Source organism: Ornithorhynchus anatinus, chromosome X2 (assembly GCF_004115215.2).
Source record: "Ornithorhynchus anatinus isolate Pmale09 chromosome X2, mOrnAna1.pri.v4, whole genome shotgun sequence".
Lineage (NCBI taxonomy): Eukaryota > Metazoa > Chordata > Mammalia > Monotremata > Ornithorhynchidae > Ornithorhynchus > Ornithorhynchus anatinus.
In genome coordinates, this window is record NC_041750.1 from 3,231,457 (window position 1) to 3,255,166 (window position 23,710).

The following is a 23,710-nucleotide window of genomic DNA, read 5'->3' on the forward strand; positions in this document are numbered from 1 at the left end:
GCCCCGGGGGGTTGGGGGACTGCGTCCGACCTGATCATCTCGTACCCACCCCGGCGCTCAGCACAGCGTTCGGCACACAGGTGGCGCTTCACCGATACCACCGTGGAACCGTGGCCGAACGATAATCTCTGAGAGGTTCGGTTTTCAGAGATCTCGGGGTAAGAAATGAGGGCCCGTGGAAAGGAAAAAAAAGCTGGAAGGGAATGAACCGGATTGAAACGAAACCATTAAATTCTGCTGCGGGGCCGAGGCTCGTTCCTCACCCGGGCAAACGATGGAACCCGAATTTGGGTCAAGGTGGATCGAAGAAGCGATCGCGACAATCCAGCGAGAATGGAAATGACGCTAAATCGCAAAAAGATGACGCGGGGGAGCAAACACACGGCCGTCCTGCATTTGGAAGAATCCGTTACCGCTCCTAAGGATGTGATCATTTTGTTTAGTTAGTAATAGCCGGAGGAATAGAAGAAACAAAAAGGGGACGTGTAAGCCACCGACCGAAAGGTCGGCAACACGGCCGAGCATCTTAAAGTGGGCAAAGAAAAGGAGACAGCGGCTGACGTCTGAAGACATGAGGATGGGAAACAAAGACATATGGAAAGAGTCGAGACTGGAAATAGAAAGAAAGATATGGAAGTAACGTTTGCTGGTCTTGGGTACAAAAGGAAATATCGTATAAACCCCGGCGGGGTCCTGAAAGCTGGCCCTCTATCCTTCGTTGAACCGGACCCTCCCGGTACAGAGGGAGGGAGGGTGCTCCAGGACAGAGGCGGGACGCGGGCGAGAGGTCGGCGGTGAGATAGGCGAGGCGGAGGTACAGCGAGAAGGTTGGCATTAGAGGAGCGAAGAGCGCGGGCTGGGGACGCGGCGAGGTAAGGGGGACGAGGAGATTGAAGTCAATAAAGCGCCCTTTAGGAAGCGGAGAAACGTCCGGCCGGCCGGCCGTGGGACGACGGGAGCCGCCGGACTCCCCGCAGGCCGAGGGAGCGTCTCCGGGGGGCTCGGCTCCATCCTCGGGGCGGGGGGCTCGGCGCCGCCACCCTGGCGGAGTCTGTGCCCCAATGGCTGTCGTTGCCCCGGCCGCTTCCTCCTGGTGTCTCCTGACGGAGAGGGGGAGAGGAAGGGGAGCAGAGAGAGGTGGAGACGGTGGTGAAGGAAGAGGGGGACCAGGAGGAGGTGGACCAAGAGGAGGAGAGGGAGGTGGAGGAGGAGGAGGCGGCGGGAAGGGGACGGGGTATCTCAACCCCGCTCTGGAGTGGGAAGAGACGGTGTGGGAAACGTGCCCTCCGCTGGCACGGCGGGGAGACCGGGGCCCGGGCCGAGCGCCCGGGCGGCGACCGTGCCCGGGACCCCTTCCGATGTTAAACACAAGTGACAGGCGGCGCCCGGGGACCAACGGCGCGGGCCGAGGGCAGGGCCGGCGGGCCCCCGCCCCGGCCACTGCCGGCCACCTCCCCGCCCGCCAGCTCCTCCGACTGGAACCTGTGCCCTCCGGCCCGCCAGGTCTTCGGGCGGCCCGCGCGTCCCCCTCCATCTGTCAGGGAGGCAGCGGGTCCGAGGCGATCGCCCGCCAGTTGTAACCGTGGCAAAGACGCCGGAGCGCCAAGGGTTCGGAGGAGCCAGCCGCTGGAGAGGGCCCGGGCCAGCTTTCCTGGCCGGGGCATCCCCGCCTGGGGGCCCAAAATGGTGCCAACCGAAGGCTGCAGGTCCAGCAGGCGCGTACAGATATTGTCACGTTTGCACACGGGCAGCCTGTCTCTCAGACACACACAAATACACACACGCCCGCCAGGTCCAGGCTGGACATCCGGCCTCCAGAGAGGAAAGGAGGGGACCCTCGGGACCGCGGGAGAGAGCTCGGGCCTGGGGGGCAGGACACCCGGGTCCCAGTCCTGCTTGCCTCCGAGAGACACGGCCCTCCGCCCGGCCCTGCTCCTACCCGCTGCCGACGCGCCGCCTTCGAGACTGCGAGCCCAGCGAGGGCGGGGACGGTCTCTCTTTATTGCCGAACGGTACTTTCCGAGCATTCAGTACAGTGCTCTGCACACAGAAAGCGCTCAATAAGTACGACTGAGCGCTTACTGTGTACTTAGCCCTTGGGAGAGTACAATATAACAACGTAAGAGGCACATACCCCGCCCACAGCGACCCGAAAGATTATGCAGAAGCGGAAGGAGGGCGAGCAAACCCTGTGGATGACAGGAGGGTCTCTATTTTTAAAAAATGGTATCTGTTAAGCACTTACTCTGGGCCAGGCATTATACATCGTTGGACACAGTCCCCGTCCCACGTGGGGCTCACAGTTTTAACCCCCGTTTCACAGATGAGGTACCCAAGGCCCGGGGAAGTGCAGTGACTTGCCGAAGGTCACGCAGCAGACAAGCGGACGAGCCGGGATTAGAACCCAGGTCCTTCTGACTCCCAGGCTGAGCCCTCCCTTTCCCTCCGCCCCCCTCCAGTCCCCCGACTCCCTCCCTCTGCTCTTCCCCCTTCCCCTCAGCCCTTGTGCATATTAGTATATATTATTACTTTATGTTAATAATGCTGGTATTCGTTAAGCGCTTACTATGTTGTTAATGATGTGCGTATATCCATGATTCTATTTATCTTGGTGGCATCGACGCCTACTTGTTGCGTTGTTGCCCGCCTTAATAATAATAATAATGTTGGTATTTGTTAAGCGCTCACTCTGTGCCGAGCACTGTTCTAAGCGCTGGGGGAGATACGGGGTCATCAGGTCGTCCCACGTGAGGCTCACAGTTAATCCCCATTTTAGGACCGCGAGCCCGTTGTCGGGCAGGGATGGTCTCTATCTGTGGCCCAACTGCCCCTTCCAAGCGCTTGGTACAGTGCTCTGCGCACGGTAAGCGCTCAGTAAATTCGCCCGAATGAGCCCACTCTGTGGTGACCCTGGGCAAGTCGCTTCACTTCTCTAGGTCTCAGGTACCTCATCCGTAACAGCTGGGGAAGCCCAGGGAGGGGCGGAGATTGCGTCCGACCTAACCGCGTTGCATCTACCTCAGCGCCGGGTACAGCGGTTGGCACGGGGCAAGCGCTTAACGGACGCCATCGTCCGTATGAGCGGAGGGCGACGGAGGCTTCGGTCGTCGGGAACCCGCTCGTTAGGCATCCTCCCCCTGGCCTAGATGGGCCCCTTCCCTCGGCCGCCGAACTCTTCTTCGGCTCTCGAGGGCTTTCGTCGGGAGGAGGGGAGGCCTCCTTCCCGCGGTCTTTTCTTCTCGTCTTCAAAGCCCCCCACGTCCCCAGTCGAGGGGATAAATCGGCCGCTTCGTTTCGGGGGGGGAGCCCCGAGGGGAGGCAGGGAATAAGGCTGGGGGCCGAGGCCGCTCCCCCCGACGCTCTGCACCCCTATCCCCCCCACCCCGGCTCTGACTCTACCGTGGAGCAGGAGGAGAGACGGGCCCGGGTGAGGGCAGAAACAGACGGGGCCCGGCGCGTAGCAAGCGCTTAACGAAAACCATCGTGGTTATTACGATTACAAGAGAGGGGAGGAACAGGTTGGGGGAGGACAGAAGGGAGACGACAGGAGCGGGGTGGGGAGAGACGGGCTTGGGGGAGGAAGGACTGGGCCGAACACACGTGGCCATTGCTCCATCTGCTGGCTTGCCTCACGCCATCTCCGGGCACGGCCCTGCCAAGTCCTCGCCCGGCCCCCCGCGCTCTGCCCCTCGCCCTCCCGCCCCCCCGAGGGGCAAACTGGGATGGGGGGGAAACGTCTCGGCACGCAGGAGGACGACGGGCACGGGCTCGGGAGACTCCAGTTCGAGCCCCGGCCCTGCCGTTCCGCCCCTCTAGGCTGTGATGCCGTCGGGGGCATGGAGCTCCGTCCTATTTTACCGCGGGAGACTCCGCTTCGAGCCCCAATTCTGCCGTTCTGCCCCTTCTCCGCCATTCTGCCCCCCTAGACTGTACGGAGCATGGAGCTCCGTCCTATTTTACCATGAGAGACTCCGGTTCGAGCCCCGGCTCTGCCCTTCCGCCCCTCTAGACTGTGAGGTCGTCATGGGCCCGGAGCTCCGTCCTATTTTACCGTAGGAGACTCCAGTTCGAGCCCCAGCTCTGCCGTTCTGCCCCTCTGGGCTGTGAACTCATTATGGACGTGGAGTTCCATCCTATTTTACCGTGAGAGACTCCACTTCGAGCCCCAGCTCTGCCCTTCTGCCCCTCTAGGTGTGATCTCATCATGGGCATGGACCTCCGTCGTATTTTACTCTCCCAAGTGCTTGATACAGTGCCCTGGACACCGTAAGTGCCCAGTAAATACCACGGATTGATTGATTGGACCGCGGTGGAACCTGGAGCGAGGCCCGTGAGCTCTCTGGGCCTCCGGCGGTCCGGCGCATAACCGGGTTTGGACGTGATAATAAATAATAATAAGGTTGGTATTTGTTAAGCGCTTACTACGTGCAGAGCACTGTTCCGAGCGCTGGGGGATACCAGGTGATCAGGGTGTCCCACGTGGGCTCACAGTTTTAACCCCCGTTTTGCAGGTGAAGCAAGCGAAGTCCAGAGAAGTGACCTGCCCAGGATCACAGAGCAGACGGGCGGCGGAGCCGGGATTAGAACCCATGACCTTCTGCCGCCCCGGCCCGTGATCTATCCACTACCCCGTGCCGCTTCATCATTACCACTGTGATTACTACAGATAAGAACACAAGATCTCAAGACTGCGAGCTTGTTGCGGGCAGGGAATGGGTCTTTTGTTAGACTGCCCTCTCCCAAGCACTGATTACAGTGCTTTGCACCCAGTAGGCGCTCAATAAATACGACCCAACGGAAGAATGGAAGTCCGATGCGGCGTCGGAACTCGGGAAGCCCAGGGAACGCGTCGGAGCACAAGACCCACGTCTGTGCAGTCTCGGTATTTCCCGGACGGATCTGTGGAGTTTCGCAATGAAGGCGGCCAAATCCGTGCGGTCTAACGCGATTCATGACCGTTTCCCATCGGACGTTGCCCCGGGAAAATACTCTACGCCCCCAAAAGTCTACCGGCGTTTTCCCTAATAATAATAATTATGATATTTGTTGAGCGCTTGCTATGTGCAGAGCACCGTTCTAAGCGCTGGGGTCGATTGTCCCACGTGGGGCTCTCATTTTTTCATCCCCATTTTTACAGATGAGGTAACTGAGGCACAGAGAATAATAACGTTGGTATTTGTTAAGCGCTTACTGTGTGCAGAGCACTGTTCTAATCTAACAGGGTAATCAGGTTGTCCCACATGCGGCTCCCGGTCTTAATCCCCCTTTTACGGATGAGGTCACCGAGGCGCAGAGAAATGAAGCGACTTGTCCGAGGTCACACAGCAGACAAGGGGTGGGGCCGGGATTAGAACCCACGACCTCTGACTCCCAAGCCCGGGCTCCTTCCACCGAGCCACGCCGCCTCTCACAACCTGCCCTGCCGATTTATTGCCTGCCGTCTCAGCCCGTTAAGGGCCCGTGACGAATCTACACGTTGCGCACTTTGGGCCGTCGCACGCTTCCGACGGAGTTCAGAGGTCCTCGACTCGCCGCCCTCCGCCGCCTTTCCGGCCCCCGTGTCCGATGACGGCCAAACAACTCACCTCATCCGACGGCGGAGGCAGCGGGCCGGCGTTTCCCCCGCCACCGCTGGGCTGTGGGAGAAGGATGGCCGAAATCACTCTTGCGCGGGGATCATTTTCTACCTCCTCTCTATTTTTACGGTATTTGCTAATAATGGTAACGATGATGATGGTATTTGCTGAGCACTTACTATGTGCCGAGCACTGTTCTAAGCGCTGGGGTGAACACCGGCTCATCAGGTGGTCCCACGTGGGGCTCACGTCTCAATCCCCGTTTTACAGATGGGGTAACTGAGGCCCAGAGAAATGAAGTGACTTGCCCAAGGTCACACAGCAGATACGTAACAATAATAACGATGCTGGTATTTGTTAAGCGCTTACTATGTGCCGAGCACTGTTCTAAGCGCTGGGGTAGACCCAGGGGAATCAGGTTGTCCCACATGGGGCTCACAGTCTTGGTCCCCATTTTACAGATGAGGTAACTGAGGCACAGAGAAGTTAAGTGACTTGCCCACAGTCACACAGTTGACAAGTGGCAGAGCGGGGATTCGAACTCACGACCTGATACGTGGCGGAATGGGGGCTAAAAATAAATAAATGGTGGTGTTTGTTAGGCGCTTACTACGTCCTAAGCGCTGGGGGAAGGTACAAGGTGATCAGGTCGTCCCACGTGGGGCTCACGGTCTTAATCCCCATTTTACAGATGAGGGAACTGAGGCACCGGGAAGTGAAGTGACTTGCCCAGGGTCACACAGCTGACAAGGGGCAGGGCCGGGATTAGAACCCACGACCTCAGGCTCCCAAGCCCGGGCTCCTTCCACTGAGCCACAGTGCTTCGCCAAGTGCTTACCGTGTGCCAGGGACTGTCCTAAGCGCTGGGGTAGATACGACCTAGTCCCTGTCCCACAAGGGGCTCACAGTCTTAATCAGAAGAAGCAGCGTGGCTCAGTGGCAAGAGCCCGGGCTTGGGAGTCGGAGGTCGTGGGTTCGAATCCCGGCTCCGCCACTTGCCAGCTGTGTGACCTCGGGCAAGTCACTTCACTTCTCTGAGCCTCAGTGACCTCACCTGTCAAATGGGGATGAAGACGGTGAGCCCCACGTGGGACAACCTGATCCCCTTGTATCCCCCCCAGCGCTTAGAACAGTGCTTTGCCCATAGTAAGCGCTTCACAAATGCCATCGTTATTATCATTACTAGGCCTCGCTCCTTGAGGTTGGGCCTGGAACCGGGGTCTTCTGACAGGGAGAGGCTTCCTTTCTCCTCCTCCTCCCACTGATGATAATTATGGTATGTGTGAAGCGCTTAGTATGTGCCAGGCACTGTACTAAGCGCTGGGGGTGGATACAAGTAAATGGGGTTGGGCACAGTCCCTGGCCCACGTGGGGCTCACAGTCTCAATCCCCCTTTTACAGATGAGATCCCTGAGGCACGGAGAAATTTAGTGACTTGTAGTTTATGGAAGATTTACGGTAATTAATTCAATATTAACGTTGGTATTTGTTAAGCGCTTACTAGGTGCAGAGCACTGTGCTAAGCGCTGGGGGAGATACAGGGGCATCAGGTTGTCCCACGTGAGGCTCACGGTCTTCATCCCCATTTTTATAATAATAATAATGTTGGTATTTAAGCGCTGACTAGGTGCAAAGCACTGTTCTAAGCGCTGGGGGAGACACAGGGTCATCAGGTGGTCCCACGTGAGGCTCATGGTCTTCATCCCCATTTTTATAATAATAATAATGTTGGTATTTAAGCGCTGACTAGGTGCAAAGCACTGTTCTAAGCGCTGGGGGAGATTTCTAGGGTAATCAGGTTGTCTCACCTGAGGCTCACGGTTTTCATTCCCATTTTAATAAGAATAATGTTGGTATTTGTTAAGCGCTTACTATGTGCAGAGCACTGTTCTAAGCGCTGGGGGTGATTTGCTGGGTCATCAGGTTGTCCCACGTGGGGCTCAGTCTTCATCCCCATTTTCCAGATGAGGGAACTGAGGCCCAGAAAAGTGAAGTGACCTGCCCACAGTCCCCCAGCTGCCAAGTGGCAGGGCGGGGATTGGAACTCATGACCTCTGACTCCAAAGCCCGTGCTCTTTTCCACTGAGATGGTCCACTGCCTGCCTTGAAACGGCCCGGTTGGCAGCCCCCCACCCCTCCAGGCCTGAGGCAAAATGGCGCCGTCGCCTCAAATCCCATTTCGCCTCCCTCCTCCCCGCCGGAAGTGGGAGAAGGCGCGCGCCCCCTCCATTGCGCAGGCGCCGGGGCTCCATTTGGCGCTCCGGACGCGCGCGTGCGCCCTGGGCCCGCGTGAGTCAGTGCCCCCCCCCCCCCGGTCGTGGTGCGCAGGCGCCTCGGCTGACGTAAGGGCGGTGTAACGGGCGGCGGTTCTGCCCCTCGTGACCTTGACCCCGGCCGAGGCCCCGGGCTGCCCCCGGCGCCGCCTGCGCGGGGGGAAAAACGTGGCGCGGCCCCCGCCCCGAGCGGACCCGGCCGCTGCGGCCCGACGGGGCGGGATGGGGGGGTGGGTCCGGCCGGGGCGGGGGCGTCCGGAGCGCCGCGGAGGGGGGCGGGTTGGGTGGCGGTTCAGGCGGGGCGGCGGGCGGCCCCGGGGTCCTGGCGAGGCCCCGCCCCCTGCCGCCCCACGTGGCTGGAGGTTTCCAGAAGCCCCGCGCAGTGCAGTTTCGCCCCCCGCTCGCCACCGCCATGCTCGCCGTTGCCCGCCTCGCTCGTCCTTCCGCCCTCCTGCAGGTGAGCGACCCCATCGTCATCGATTCCTGCCCACCTCCTCCAGGAGGCCTTCCCCAACGCCCCCCTCCCTTTCCCACTACTAATAAATCCGCCTGGGAAGCGCTTACCCCCGTGCCAAGCGTTGGATCGCGGCCCATCGGTTGCACCTCGTCGTCTTCGCCCCCTTCCAGAAATGCAAGGCTTGCCCAAGGTCACCTGGCTGAGTAATGACGATGGCATTGGTTAGGCCCTGGGTAGGGGTGCAGAGCGCCGTCCTAAGCGCTAAGGCGATCGGGTGGGCCCACGTGGGGGCTCACAGACTTCACCCCCATTTTACAGATGAGGAAACCGAGGCCCAGAGAAGTGACTTGCCCACAGCTGACAAGTGGCAGAGGCGGGATTAGAACCCAGGCCCTCTGGCGGCCCCTTCTCGTGTCGCTAAGGGGCATTTTAGTGATTTCTCTTCAAGTCCATCCGTCCCCACTCTGGACTGGAAGCGCGTTGGGGGTAGGGAGCGTGTCCTGTTGTGGCGTTGGACTGGCCCGAGCGTTTAGGGCAGTGCTGTGCACCCAGGAAGAGCCCGGGAGATACGGCTCCGGGGCTTGTCCGTTGGCCGCAGCCGGGCCGGTCCCCCTGGAGCCCCCCGATTTGGCCCGTCATCCCACCCCCCCTTTACTTACCCCAGCGCTTAGCACAGTCCTTGGCCCGCAGTCGGCGCTTAACGAGGACCGCCCGATCGCCTTTTGGCTAATAACAGAAGTATCAATAACGTTATCCATAACAGTAATGCCACCACTAATAATGATGATGGTGTGTGTTGAGCGCTTAATAATGATAATGTTGGTATTTGTTAAGCGCCTACTATGTGCCGAGCCCTGTTCTAAGCGCTGGGGTAGACACAGGGTAATCAGGATGTCCCACGTGGGGCTCACAGTCTTAATCCCCATTTGACAGATGAGGGAACGGAGGCACAGAGAAGTGAAGTGACTTGCCCACGGTCACACAGCTGACAAGTGGCAGAGCTGGGATTCGAACTCATGACCTCTGACTCCAAAGCCCATGCTCTTTCCACTGAGCCACGCTGCTTACTATGTGCGAAGCGCTGGGGGGATCAGGTTGTCCCACGTGGGCCTCACAGCTCCGTCCGTCAAGGGGCATAATAATAACGTTGGTATTTAATAAGCGCTTACTATGAGCCGAGCACTGTTCTTAGCGCTGGAGTAGACACAAGGGAATCAGGTGGTCCCACGTGGGGCTCCCGGTCTTCATCCCCATTTTACAGATGAGGTAACTGAGGCACAGAGAAGTTAAGTGACTTGCCCAGTCACCCAGCTGACAAGTTGCAGAGCCGGGATTCGAACCCTTGACCTCTGACTCCAAAGCCCATGCTCTTTCCACCGAGCCACGCTGCTTCTCCAAGTGCAGCGACTCGCCTCGCCCACAGTCACACAGCTGACAAGTGGCGGAGCTGGGACTCGAACTCGTGACCTCTGACTCCAAAGCCCGTGCTCCTTCCAAGAGGGATGGGGCTTGGGCCTGGGCGTCAGGTCATGGGTTCGAATCCCGGCTCCGCCACCCGTCTGCTGTGTGACCTCGGGCAAACCACTTCTCTGGGCCTCGGCCGTGAAACGGGGATTGAGACTGAGCCCCACGTGGGACAGGGACTGTGCCCACCCCGGCGCTTGGCACAGAGTGGGAGCTCAGTGGAAAAAGCCCGGGCTTGGGAGTCCGAGGTGATGGGTTCGAATCCCGGCTCGGCTACTTAGCTGCGTGACTGTGGGCAAGTCACTTCTCTGGGCCTCAGTTCCCTCATCTGTAAAATGGGGGTGACGACTGGGAGCCTCACGAGGGACGACCTCATTACCCTGTGTCTCCCCCAGGGCTTCGAACAGTGCTCGGCACAAAGTAAGCACTTAACAAACACCAACATTATTATTAAGAGAATCCGAAACGGGGGGAGGAAAAGCTTCGCTTGTCCACACGTGGGCAGGGGCAAGGTTGCGGGATGGTGGTTTTTTTTTTTTAATTTATCAGTCATCCCTCGAGGCCCATCCGGAGGACGCAGGAGGGAGGGAGATGATGGAAAAACCCACACCCTTCACTCTCCGGGCCGGCAAGGTCAAAGGAGGGAGCCAAGAATAAGTTAAAAACTCTCCCCAGTGTGGTAATCGCCGGGGTGTTAAGCGCTTAGTATGCGCCAGGCACTGTTGAAAACGATGGGGCTAGTGCAAGAAAATCCCCTCAGACCCTCCCGGCCTCGCAGTCTACGAAGCGGAAGACCCCTTTTACAGATGAGGTAACTGAGGCGCGGGGAATTGACTTGCCCAAGGTCACCCGACGGGACAGGATGAATTGCGACAAGTTTCCCCGTGTTCCGTAGCGCAAATAAACGAGCTCGCTACCGAGGAGACTGTGAGCCCCGCGTGGGACAGCCTGATAACCCTGTATCTATCCCAGGGCTTCAAACAGTGCTTGGCACATAGTTAGCGCTTCACAAGTACCGTCATTATTCGCTGTCTTTGAGACAGTTCTGGCAATCATCTCTAGACTGTGAGCTCATTCTAGGCAGGGAACGGTTTGCTAATTCCGCTTTATGGTCCTTCCCTGAGCGCTTAATACAGTGCTCTGCACCCAGGGAGCGCTCAGTTCGGTTAATCGCTTTAGTTTTGCGAATCTGCAGTAAATATAAAGTGTCCTCACTGTGCCGGAGTAGAGTAGGCTTCACGTCCTTTCCTTACGGTCAGATCTTGGTAGCTGAGACCTTTTTTCCCTCTGGTGTTCTCTCTCAGGATGGCTGGAACGGTCTTAGTCACGAGGTCTTCAGAATCCTCTCCCGGAGAGACTACGCGTAAGTGTGAACCCTGTCACTGGGGGAAGAAACGGGGGTCGCCCTCGTAACCCGCGTTGCCGAACTGTGCTTTCCAAGCGCTCGGCCCGGAGAAAGCGCTCAACGAATTGGGTGGAATGAACGAACCGTGTCTTGCAGGTCCGAAGCGATCAAAGGGGCTGTCATCGGCATCGACCTGGGCACCACTAACTCCTGCGTGGCCGTTATGGAGGGAAAACAAGCAAAGGTAAAGTCGACCGGCGTCCGCGTTGTTCCCGGGCCTGCTGGATCCCGTGGGCGCTCAACAAATATTTGTTCAGGGCGATTTTATCAGTCCGGTGGAATCCACTGACTACCGGATAGACCCACCAGCCATCTCGATCACTTAAGCTCTTGTTTATGCTCATCTAGCGTATATGTGGTTTGTTGTTGTTTCTTTAAATGGTATTTATTAAGGCTTACTAGGTCCCGGTCACAAGCTAATCAGGGTGAACACCGTCCCCGTCCCGCGCGGGGTTCACGAATCTTAATCCCTATTTTACAGGGGAGGGAACTGAGGCCCGAAGAAGTGAAGCGACTTGCCCGGGGTCACACGGCAGACAAAGTGGAGGGGTTGGGATTAGAACCCAGGCCCGTGTTCTATCCACTAGTCCATGCTGCTTCTCTAGCTAAATTTTGGCTACCTTATTTGCCGGTGTTTTCACATTACACGCCTCTCTTCTCCCATTAGCCGGTCAGCCTTCTCCTTGGGGCTGTTGGTTCATGACATTAGGCAGGCCACTCTACTTCCCCGTGCCTCGGTTCCCTCGGGCCTCGTTCGTCGTGGTGACGGCCCCAGGCGTCAGGTGGTGCGGCAGCTAAGGAAACAGTGATAGTAATTATTAAGCAATGGGAATTAGACCCGCTCCCTGCCCCTTGGATGGCGGGGGGGTGCTTTGCCTGACCCGAACTGGGGGTCCCGAAGGTTTGGGCAGAGATCGGGACGGAGTTTGAGCCTTAAATCCGAGGGCCCGCCTTGGCTGTCCCGCTCCCCCTCTGGACTGTAAGCTTGTTGTAGGCAGGGAAATTGCCTGTTGACAAATGCCCGCTAAGGTGCTTCGCACACAGTAGGCAATCAGTAAATTGCATCGAAGGAATCAGTGATGGGAAACGTATCGAAACCCCCCGCGGGAAGGCCCTCTTCCTCCGGTGGGACCGTGGGTTTTGCCCGTGCTGAGGAGGGGGAGGTAAACGCGGAGGGGGCTGCCGGCGAGCTCGTGGGACCCGGAGGAGGGGGATTTGGGGAGGGTGGTGGTCCCTCGCCTTGAGAGGGAGGGACCGAGGTGCCCCGGGGGTGAGAAAGGACCTGGGCATGGCTCCTCGAGGCGGCAGCTCCTCCCCCTCATCCGTCCGTCCCCCGCCGGACGCGCACAGGTCCTGGAGAACGCCGAAGGGGCCAGGACGACGCCGTCGGTGGTAGCCTTCGCGGCGGACGGCGAGCGGCTGGTGGGCATGCCGGCCAAGCGGCAGGCCGTCACCAACCCCAACAACACCTTCTACGCCACCAAGCGCCTCATCGGCCGGCGCTACGACGACAGCGAAGTCCAGAAAGACATGTGAGTGGCCGCCGACCCCGGCCTGGGGGGGACGGGGGCAGGGGGTTCCCCACAAGGTTCGAGCGAAAGCTAATCGGGTTGGACACGGACCATGTCGCTCGTGGGCCTCACGGGTTTAATCCCCATTTTGCGGAGGAGGTAACTGAGCCCCCGGGGAAGTAGAGTGACTTGTCATGAAGCAGACAAGTGGTGGAGCTGGGATTAGAACCCAGGTCGTGACTAACCGAGTTTGGGCATCTATTAAGATCCGGCCTCGGGCTGACAAGTGCAGGAACCCATGACGGCCCCTCACTCCCACCCCAGGGGAGTCTGCCGACTGTGTCCTCGGCAGACTCGGTTGCTGGTATTTATTGAACACCTCCTGGGTGTGGAGCACTGTTCTGAGCGCCTGGAAGAGTCGGTAGGCACGATTCCCCCGTTCAAGGAGTTTGCGAGTCTAGCAAGGGCGACCGCTCCTGAAATAAATCCCAGAGAGAAGGAAATAAGAGTTTCGGGAGGACGTAAGCAACGGAAGTCCGTAAGAAATGCTAGCGATGAGACGGCGAGACAGACGCGCAAGTGGGCTCGGCAAACCTGATAGGATTGCGTATGGGGCAGGCATCTTTAAGAAAAGATTATCACTTGCACGTAACTTAGGCATGGTATCGACGCTGGGGGGGATCAGCCCGGACTCGGGCTCTGCCTCGAGCTCGCGATAGAAGAGGAAGAGCTTGGCTCAGTTTCCCCTACCCGCCCGCCTCTCTGAGCTGCCTCCGCACCTGGCTGCGTCCCCCTTGAGCCTGTCGATACCCCAGCCCCTCAGCACTCGTGTCCGTATGCCACACTCCGTTATTTCCCCTCGCTAATCTGGTCTCTATCCCCCGCCCTTGGAGACTTGAAGCTCCTTGTGGGCGGGGATCACATCTACCCACCTCTGTTATTGTTATTAGTAGTATTAATTAGTAGTGCTCAATAAATACCACGGGTTGATTGGCCTTCATCTTACAGAGGAGGAAACCGAGGCCCAGAGAGATTATGCGGCTTGTTCACCGTCACTCAGCGGGCCCGGATCCGACTCCCGACCCCGTAGGCCCCTTTTGGCCGTTGCCCCGGTGGCCGCTCGAATCTCGGCGGGCCGTCCGTTCAAGCCGCGTACTCTCGCCGAGTGCGTGAGGGGAATTCTCCCCGGGGGAGCGTCTTTGGGCCGCGTCCTAGCGTGTTCGGCGGCTAAAGGGAATCCTTGGTCTTGCAGCAAGAACGTCCCCTTCAAAATCGTTCGTTCATCCAACGGCGACGCCTGGGTGGAAGCCCACGGGAAGCTCTACTCCCCCAGTCAGATCGGAGCGTTCGTGTTGATGAAGATGAAGGAGACCGCAGGTGGGTCCGCTGGGCCCGAGGGGACCTCCGGCGGGGACGCGCTCTTCCCGTCGGCCGTGGGTGCGGCTGAGGGATCGGGTTCCGCCTGGTACCACTCCCAACCTGCATGATGTTGGCTGGGCAGCAGCGCGGTCTAAAGGGTAGCGCAGCGTTCTGCGCGTGGTAAGCGCTCACTGGGTACCGTCGATGGAGTCCGGACCTGGATCGGACCGGTCTTGGATCCGACCCCGCCGTTTGGGCTAGGCCTCTGTCACCTCATCCGTGAAACGAGAATGACCTAGGACCTCTCTGACCGATCCCCGTGAGGGGCACGTGGATATCCACTGAGCGCTTACTGTACGCACAGCGCTGCCCTAAGCGCTTGGGAGGGGACCATCCAAGAGACTCGGGAGACCTGGGTTCTAATCCCAGCCCCGCCTCACGTCTGTGGTCGAAATCACCTCCAACAGCCAAACACCGCCCACAAGTCATTGGAAGGAGCTGTGGGGGGGGCCTGGTGACGGCGGTGAGGTGGGCGGCGACCCCGTTCTGCAGCTGGAGAAGCGATGACAAGAGAGGGGCCCCCGCGCCCAAAGAAAGGGGTCCGGCTGCCCCAGCCCCGGGTTGGCATCTGGTTTCATTCTCTTACAGAAAACTACCTTGGGCACGCGGCGAAGAACGCCGTCATCACCGTCCCCGCCTACTTCAACGACTCGCAGAGACAGGTGATCCAGCTCTCCTCCTTTAAGGCTTTCAGGCCTCTCAGAAGACTTAAATGTGACTTATCTAGATGAAGATTATAACAAATTGGAAACATCTTGGCCTTCCTTTTTTTTAAAAAAAAAAAAGATATATCAATATATAAGATTATGCATGCTCTAAACAAATAGTCTAGTTCAAGATATGACCAGCACTAGCATTAAACATTTTTCTCCAGGTTATAATATGTTAGTCCAACGTAGTGTTAGCAGTGGCTCGAGCTCCTTGGGTAGGAATAATGATGATAATGGTAGTTAAGCACTTACTATGTGCCAAGCACTACTCTAAGCATTGGACAAGTTAATCAGATTGGACACGGTCCCTGCACCACTTGGGGCTCACGCTTATAATCACTATTTTACAGAAGAGGTAACTGAGGCCCAGAAAAGTAAAGTGACTTGGCCAAGGTTGCACAGCAGACGTGGCGGCCAGGATTAGAACCCAGGTCCTTCTGACTCCCGGGCTCTGTGCACTAAGCCACGCCGCCTGTGTGATTCTGCCCTAGACGCTTGGGCCGAGCGGACACGTAGACCTATAAAAATAAGGATTTAAGTGCTTACCCCGGGCCAGGCCCTGTACCGAGCGCTGGGGTGGATACGAGCAAATCGGGTGGGACGCGGTCCCTGCCCCATCTGGGGCTCACAGTCTTAATGAGGGAACCGAGGCCCAGAGGAGCGAAGCGACTGGCTCGGGGTCACCCGGCAGACGGGCGGCGGAGCCGGGACGAGAACCCACGTCCTCCCGACGCCCAGGCTCCAGCCACAAGACCGCACCGCTTCCCCGGTTACACGGTTACCTTGCGTCTCCCGCAGCGCTTGGCACGTGGTAAACGCTGAACAGTCGTCCTCTCCTCCTTCCCCCCCCGCCAGGCGACAAAGGACGCCGGCCAGATCGCCGGCCTGAACGTCCTGCGGGTGATCAACGAACCGACGGCCGCCGCCCTGGCCTACGGCCTGGACAAATCCGAAGACAAGGTGTAAGTCCAGCTGGGGCGGGAAGTTGAGGGGGAGTTGCTCGTCAGGGACCACCCGGAGGGACGGTCTAAGCCTCTAGACTGTAAGCTTCTTGTGGGCAGGGAATGGAGAGCACCCAGTAAGCGCTCGATAAATACGACTGACGGAAGCGCGGAAAAAAGCCAAAAGCCCACCTCTTTCGTGAGCGCCCGGTCCGTCCTTCCCGTCACCCACCTCGCACGGGGGTCGAACTGCCCCGGTCCGAGCTCTCCGGCCGGCTGACGGCGGCCCCCCTGTCTCCCCGCCGCACAGCATCGCAGTCTACGACCTGGGCGGGGGCACTTTCGACATCTCCGTCCTGGAGATCCAGAAAGGGGTCTTCGAGGTGAAGTCGACCAACGGCGACACCTTCCTGGGCGGCGAAGATTTCGACCAGGCCCTGCTTCAGCACATCGTGAAGGAGTTCAAGAGGGAGGTGGGTAGCGGGTCGACTTCCCGGCCGCCCGGGGGACGGTAGCGGAGGCCCGCCCGACTCAAACGCGCGCCGGGCGTGTGGTCTTGTCGCCGTAGACGGGCGTCGACCTGATGAAGGACAACATGGCCCTGCAGAGAGTGAGGGAGGCCTCGGAGAAGGCCAAGTGCGAGCTGTCGTCCTCCGTGCAGGTGAGCTCCCGCCGGCCTCGGAGGTGGGGGGTGCGGGGAGCACTCTGGGACTAGGCGGCGGTCACTGTGCACCGGCGGGGGGCATTTAGGATATCACCGGTGGGACCCACAGATTTTGGGACTGGCCGCGTGATCGGGTGTGGGGCGGAAAGTGGAGCTTAGCCCGTCCCAGGGCCGGGGGCCCTCTGGCAACCGAAAATATTGGGATCCAGATCATCCTTGATTTTTTCTTTTGTCACTGTTGGGTGGGGGGTGGTATCCGCCCATCCCGATCAGTCTCTTCCCCTTGCCCGGCCGGGGTTGGCAATGGGGGGAACCCAAGGGCTTAGGGGGTTGTCCTGACACCCGGCGCGCCATCTCGGCCACAGACGGACATCAACCTGCCGTACCTGACCATGGACGCGTCGGGGCCCAAGCATCTGAACATGAAGCTGACGCGGGCCCAGTTCGAGAACATCGTAGCCAACCTCATCAAGAGGACGGTGGCCCCCTGCCAGAAGGCCATGCAGGACGCCGAAGTCAGCAAGAGCGACATCGGGGAGGTCATCCTCGTCGGGGGCATGAGCAGGATGCCCAAGGTAACCGGCGGGCGGGGGTGCGGGCGGCGGCGAGCTCTCCCAGGCGAGGCCCGATTCGCCGTTGGTTCAGCCGGGGAGCCCTGTGCCGTGATGGATTTAACGATCGACACATCATTCCGAAACGAGCGGTGTGGACAGCTAATGACTGAGCACAGAAACCCTGCTGAACCGTCCTGGGAGATCCCTACCGGGCAGTCGTGTTTGAGCGCGTACTGTGTGCTGACCACTGTACTGTGCGCTTGGGAGAGTACAATATAATACCACAGAGGCATTCCCTACCCACAACGAGCTTAGAGTCCAGAGGGCCCCGAGTGAACGGCCCAGAGGGGTGAGGCTTCGGCTTCCGGTCACGAATGCGGGCCGGGAGGGAAGACCCCGATGGCTGTCGACAGGCCGGCGGGATCGCACTTGGCGACGTCACCTCTCTGCCCCAGAGATCGCCCGTAGTCCGCCAGATGACAGGGCCGGTTTCCGGTCCCGTCTCCAGGTGCAGCAGACGGTGCAGGACCTGTTCGGCCGGGCCCCGAGCAAAGCCGTCAACCCGGACGAGGCCGTGGCCATCGGGGCCGCCATCCAAGGGGGCGTGCTGGCCGGCGACGTCACGGACGTGCTCCTGCTGGACGTCACCCCCCTGTCGCTGGGCATCGAGACCTTGGGAGGCGTCTTCACCAAGCTCATCAACAGGAACACCACCATCCCAACCAAGAAGAGTCAGGTAAGCGTCGGGCCTGCTCGGTCTACCTGAGAACACGGTAGCCGGAGGAGGTGGCTTTAGTCCAGGGGACTGCCCGAGCCAGACTTGCCCGAGGCTCGACTTCAAGCCCAGAAGGGAGGGCGGGCCGGGGCAGGGGGCAGAATGTATTGCGGGAATATCCAGAGGCGATCCCAGCCTTGCGGTGGGATGGGCGGAGCAGTTTCGGTCGCCGGCCGTTGTGTTTGAGACCGGGTTCCGGAGACGACGATTCTGTGAAATTCCGTGGTGTTGGAGAGCTGAACGGGATCCCGAGCCAGGATGGGGGTTATCTGCTTGGTGGTGAAATCGTAGACATCATTTTGAGCCCCCAAACAGCAGCACGACCGGTCATTTTTATCCCTTCCTCCGAGAAGGCTTTCCGTGGTCTGGCACAGCTGGGCCCCGGGTGTCTGGTTACTGCCTCCTCTTCACCGGAATGACTCCCAAATATCCCTGCTCCCATTCTCGGAGGAAGCGGTCTCCTTGGGCTGACACCAGCCAACCTGATTATACTTTCACTAGCCAGCTGGACGTGCCCCAGCAAACAAATCCCCTCTCTTTGTACAGGTGTTTTCCACGGCTGCTGATGGACAGACCCAAGTGGAAATCAAAGTCTGTCAAGGGGAGCGAGAGATGGCTGCAGACAACAAACTTCTCGGCCAGTTCACTCTGGTAAGTCCCCGGATGACGGGGATGCCTTGGGGCCCGGCCGCGGGCGCAAAAAACCGAGGTGGGTGGAGAGGCGTGACGGTTACCGAGGTGGGTTCCTCCCGGGGAGTGGAAACGATCACGGAGTGAGCGTGGACATAGGCATCGCCTCGGTGGTTCTTGGGGAGGTGGCCAGAGAGCTGACCAGACTCCCTGACATATGGGGTGGAGGATCCCGGGCCACTCGGAGATCAGTTGGAGTTACTCGGGGTATTGGCTGACCTCCCCTTGGTACAGAACAGAACTGGCTGCCTCGAGCGAGAGGGAAGGGGGTCAGCTGAATCGCCCCAACAGACTTGTACTGTCCTGGCCTTCCTGTGTCCATCTGTCAAATGGGGATACAAGGGCTATTCCCCCCCCCCAGTTAGGGTGTGAGCCCCAGGTCGGACGGGTGACCCGCGTCGGGCAACAAGACGCTAACGATCTGGGCTCTGGGCTTTCAGATTGGCATCCCTCCGGCCCCCCGGGGCGTCCCTCAGATCGAAGTCACCTTCGACATCGACGCCAACGGGATCGTCCACGTTTCCGCGAAGGACAAGGGCACCGGGCGGGAACAGCAGAGTGAGTCGGGGAGGCGTCCTCTTGCGGCGGGCGGGGGAGGATGGTTCTGTGCCGTGATGCGTTTTTTCCAACACGTCATTCTGAAACCCAAAGTGTGGTGGCTTTTCGACTGAGCACAGGATGGGGGAAGCGGGTGTCGAGGGGGACCGCCCCCCTCCCCGGGCCTTAGCTAGTTTGTGGGGGAGAGGAGGGAGGGAAGCCAGGTTAATCCGTTTGTCCCCGTCCAGTCGTCATCCAGTCTTCCGGCGGGCTGAGCAAAGACGACATCGAGAACATGGTCAAGAACGCCGAGAAGTATTCCGAGGAAGACCGACGGCGGAAGGTGGGTGGGGAGACGGGCGCCGTAGCCCACCGCCCTCGGTCGGAGAGGCGCCCTCTTCTCCCCAGCACCACCGGGTCATCGGGGGGCGGGGGCCGTTGCGTCGGGGCCAGGCCCAGTTAGGGAAGCGATCCCGAGACGAGGTGATCCAGCCAGGCAAGGAACGTTGGGAAGGAGCCATGGTGTCCGGGGACTCGGGCTGGTGCCCTTTGAGCCCACAGACCGAGAGGAGACGAATGGATAGGCAGCGGCAGAATGGTGGTAGTAATCTGGAGCCGACCAGATGTGAGTTGGACTGAACGCTTGGGACCCGTTCCCTGGCCCCAGGGAGCTTAAATCTCAGACGAGGTGATTCAGCCCATCTGACATCTGGTGTCTGTGTTCCAGTAGCCGTCAGTAAACACCACTGGGAACTCAAGTGTCGTTCACCGGGAAGGGCGGGAGAATGTCTTGTCTCCTGGGGGGGGGGGGGGGCGGCGGGGTCCCCTCTCGGGCACTGAACTGGGCTTCCCTTGGACTCCGCCCCCTCAGGAAAGGGTGGAAGCCGTCAACATGGCAGAAGGCATCATTCATGACACGGAAACCAAGATGGAAGAGTTTAAGGATCAGCTGCCAGCGGACGAGGTGAGCCCCGGTCCCCTGAGCGCGGGACGCCCGCCCCGAAGTGGCGGACGTCACGGCCCGCGAGGCAGTTGCGCCCCCACCCCCGAAGCCCGAAGGTCACTCTGCCCGGGGCACCGGGTCTGCTTGACCCGGGGGGGGGGGGGGGGGGGTTCCTCCCCTCTCACTTCCCCCTCTCCGCCTTTCCAGTGCAACAAGCTCAAAGAAGAAATTGCCAAAATGAGGGAGCTCTTGGCTCGCAAAGACAGCGAAACGGGGGAGAACATAAGGCAGGCGGCCTCCTCCCTGCAGCAGGCGTCGCTGAAGCTGTTCGAGATGGCGTATAAAAAGGTACTTGGCGGGCAGGGGCCGGCGGCGAGCGTTGCCCGGGGCGGGGGGACCAGACCTGGGGCCGCGCAGGTCGGGCATCCAGCCCCTCACCGTCGCTTCGATTCCCAGATGGCGTCCGAGAGAGAGGGCAGCGGCAGCTCGTCCGGGCCCGGGGACCAGAAGGAAGACCAGAAGGAAGAGAAGCAATAGGGGGGCCGCCGGCATCCCAGCCGGAGCCGAGGGCGCGAGAACGTATCGTGAAGCTTGGGGCCGAAGGAGCTTAAAGGACCTTCCCGAGCAGCAAAGGGCAAAATTCAGTCTTACTGTGTTTTTGCAGTATCCTATATATCTTCCTCTTACTGTATCAATTTAGCGGACGTGTTAGCGGATTATCGGCGGAGCAGAGGGCATCCGAGCGCTCCACAGTTGTTAAATGTTCATCCTCGGCTTTCCGGGAACCCCCAGCCGCACGTCAGGGCCCGGGCCGGGCCGGGGGCTCCCACCGGTCGTTCAGCGGACGGGCACGGCCCGGCACGAGACGGGGGCTGCGGGGCGCAGGCCGGGCACCCCCGCCGTGCTACGGGCCGCTCCGGAGCGGAGGAGGGGGGCCGGCTGAGGGCCGGCCCCCCCGAGAGAGGAGAGGGACAACTGCTCAAGCAAAAAATGTCCCTCTTCTGGGGAAGAAAAGGCGGGAGGGGGGCTCTTAAGGGGGGCCCGAAGATTCCCAGTCTCTGCTTTGGGAAACCTACATCCTTGTCGATTGTTCTGTTGATCCATTCTGGATTAATTTTTTTTTTTTTTTTAAAGAATAAATGTGAAAGGTTCGCGGCTGTCTCATTTTTAACCGCGTCTGACTTCGGCCCCACTGAGCCCCACGTGCTAATGAAGAAGGCTTTCTCGTACTGTGGGCAAGTCACTTAAATTCTCTGTGCCTCAGTTCCCTCATCTGTAAAATGGGGATTAAGACTGTGAGCCTCATGTGGGACAACCTCGTTACCCTGAATCTACCCCAGCGCTTAGAACAGTGCTCTGCACATAACGCTTAACAAATACCAACATTATAATACGGGCCGTGCTGCCCCAACACACGCGCGCAGTTTTCTTTCCCCTCATTTCCTGTCCCCCAGCCACCGTCCTACGAGAAAAATACTGTTTGGACTACGAAAAGAAGTAAAGGCCAAGCCCCAAAGCATCCGCTTGTCCCCCGGGCCCTCGATATTGCCATTATTAGTGTCCGTGAGCGGGGCTGTAGGAGACACAAGTTGCCAAAAGTCCATGGCGGCACAAGGAAGTAAAAGCCACACGTCCATCCAAGCCCCAGGTGGGCGAGGAATCGCATCCAACCTCCTGATTTGGAAACTGCCCCCAAGCCTTGGTCTTGGGGCGGGGAGGTCCGGGCAGAGGTGAGCTGCTCTTGGTCACCTTTAATGGGGGAGGGCATTAGGGGCGTCTCCCAAGCAGCTCCTATGGCCGGTGAGCATCCTCGATTGGCATTTCAGTGCTTACTCTGTGCTGAACAGTGAGGTGGATACAGTACCCAGCAGAGCGGACCCTACCCCTGTCCTACGTGGGGCTGCCCTTGTCCCCATTTTACAGGTGAATCCACCGAGGGCCAGTGAAGGGAGAAGCCCGAAGCCCTGCGGCAGGTCCGGCGGCCTGTGTTCTTTGAGGTCACGCTCTTCCTTGCCAACGGGGAATGTAGACCTTGGCCTTCCCGGCCTGAGCTCCAGGGGTTCGATCAATCATTTATTGAGCACTGACTACACAGTCTCCACTGCGTCCCTGGGCGACTACGATGCCGAGTTGGTGGTCGTATTCCCCTGCTTACAATGAGCGTACGGGCTGGAGGGGGATACGTTAATAAAATTATCGATAGAAGTGCCGAGGGAGGTGAACAAAGGGAGCAAATTCAAGTGCAGGGATGAGGCAGGAGGGAGTGGGAGAAGAGGAAATGAGGGAAGACTTCTTGGAGGAGGCGGGCCTTCAACAGTGTAATGCAGTGGGGTTAAGCTCATCTGTAAAATGGAGATGAAGACTGCGCTCCACGTGGGACAGGGACTGTGTCCAACCCCATTTGCTTGTAATATAATAATATTCGTATTAAGCGCTTAGTATGTGCAGAGCACTGTTCTAAGCGCTGGGGGAGATACAGGATCATCAGGTCATCCCACGTGAGGCTCACAGTTAATCCCCATTTTACAGATGAGGTCCCTGAGGCCCAGAGAACTGAAGTGACTCGCCCACAGTCACACAGCTGGCAAGCGGCAGAGCCGGGAGTCGAACCCATGACCTCTGACTCTGAAGCCCAGGCTCTTTCCACTGAGCCACGCTGCTTCCCTGTAATCCACCCCAGCGTTAAGTACAGTGCCCGGGGCATAGTAAGTGCTTAACAAATGCCATAAAAATAAAGAGAACTGCCAGGCCTGGGGCAGACAAGCCCCCCCGGTTTGCCGAAGAAGCCTCTCCCTAGATGAGGGGGCTGCTTCCTCCAGGTCGTGCTGACGCCCCTCGCCCCCCCGCCGCCCCGGCAAAGGCTGAAACGGTGACCGTTTCAAGGGAACCGACATCTTGCCCGCCCTCTAACCTTCCCCGCCTGCAACCTCGAGGGGAAACGGTTGGGAAGCAGGGTTGCCTAAATGGAAAGAACGCCGGGCTGGGAGTCAGGTTACCCGAGTCCTGACTCCCAGTTCTGCCACGGGCCTGCTGTGCGACCTGCCGCTTACCCTCTCTGAGCCTCAGTTTCCTCACCTGTAAAATGGAGCAAAGATATCGGATTTGCCTCCCTCTTAAGACGGGGTCCGGGCGGGGACCGAGTCCGACCTGATTGTCTCCTACCTACCCCGGCGCTCGATACAGGGTTTCGGCATCTAGAGAAGGAGCGTGGCGCGGTGGGTAGAGCCCGGCCCTGGGAGTCGGAAGGACCTGGGTTCTAATCCCAGCTCCGCCACCTGGCTGTTGTGGGAGTCCCCGGGCAAGTCGCTTCACTTCTCCGTGCCTCAGTTCCCTCATCTATAAAACGGGGAATACGACTGTGAGCCCCTTAGTGGGACGGGGACCGTTTCCAACCCGATTAGCTCGTACCCATCCCCGGGCGCTGATTCCCCGGCCCGTCCTCCATCCACTGGACCACTCTGCTTCTCTATGAGAGAAGCAGCGTGGCTCAGTGGAAAGAGCCCGGGCTTGGGAGTCAGAGGTCATGGGTTCGAATCCCAGCTCTGCCACTTGTCAGCTGTGGGACTGTGGGCAAGTCACTTCTCTCTGCCTCAGTTCCCTCATTTGTAAAATGGGGATGAAGACTGAGCCTCATGGGGGACAACCTGATTACCCTGTATCTACCCCAGCGCTCAGAACAGTGCTCTGCACCTAGTAAGCGCTTAATAAATACCAACATTATTATTATTGAGCACCGACTGAATGCAACCCCCTTATCAGCGGTGTGACCTCGGGCACGTCATTTCACTCGC

General features: G+C 59.1%; 1 protein-coding gene and 2 non-coding genes across 3 annotated transcripts; all 3 read left to right on the forward strand.

Moving 5' to 3' along the window:
* The first annotated feature begins 8,201 nt into the window (after positions 1-8,201).
* On the forward strand, positions 8,202-21,071 carry HSPA9 (heat shock protein family A (Hsp70) member 9). Its single transcript, XM_029052913.2, has 17 exons — positions 8,202-8,306; positions 11,075-11,133; positions 11,272-11,359; positions 12,526-12,707; positions 13,939-14,063; positions 14,694-14,767; positions 15,671-15,777; positions 16,067-16,229; positions 16,325-16,417; positions 16,786-16,995; positions 17,483-17,710; positions 18,296-18,400; positions 18,880-18,997; positions 19,225-19,319; positions 19,848-19,940; positions 20,127-20,267; positions 20,376-21,071. The coding sequence occupies exons 1-17, from the start codon at positions 8,262-8,264 to the stop codon at positions 20,454-20,456; spliced, it is 2,007 nt and encodes a 668-aa protein (XP_028908746.1). The 5' UTR covers positions 8,202-8,261; the 3' UTR covers positions 20,457-21,071.
* On the forward strand, positions 17,078-17,149 carry LOC114807486. Its single transcript, XR_003755547.1, has one exon. It is a non-coding gene; the product is annotated as a small nucleolar RNA SNORD63 (small nucleolar RNA).
* Positions 19,046-19,115, forward strand: LOC114807497. Its single transcript, XR_003755558.1, has one exon. It is a non-coding gene; the product is annotated as a small nucleolar RNA SNORD63 (small nucleolar RNA).
* Positions 21,072-23,710: the final 2,639 nt, after the last annotated feature.

What these genes read in the sequence shown, in the direction of transcription:
- HSPA9 (XM_029052913.2), top strand. Translation starts at nt 8,262, where the DNA reads ATGCTCGCCGTTGCCCGCCTCGCTCGTCCTTCCGCCCTCCTGCAG. An exon ending in TGGAGGGAAAACAAGCAAAG is followed by an intron (nt 11,360 to 12,525) that starts GTAAAGTCGACC and finishes GGACGCGCACAG; the next exon opens with GTCCTGGAGAACGCCGAAGG. An exon ending in GCATGAGCAGGATGCCCAAG is followed by an intron (nt 16,996 to 17,482) that starts GTAACCGGCGGG and finishes TCCCGTCTCCAG; the next exon opens with GTGCAGCAGACGGTGCAGGA.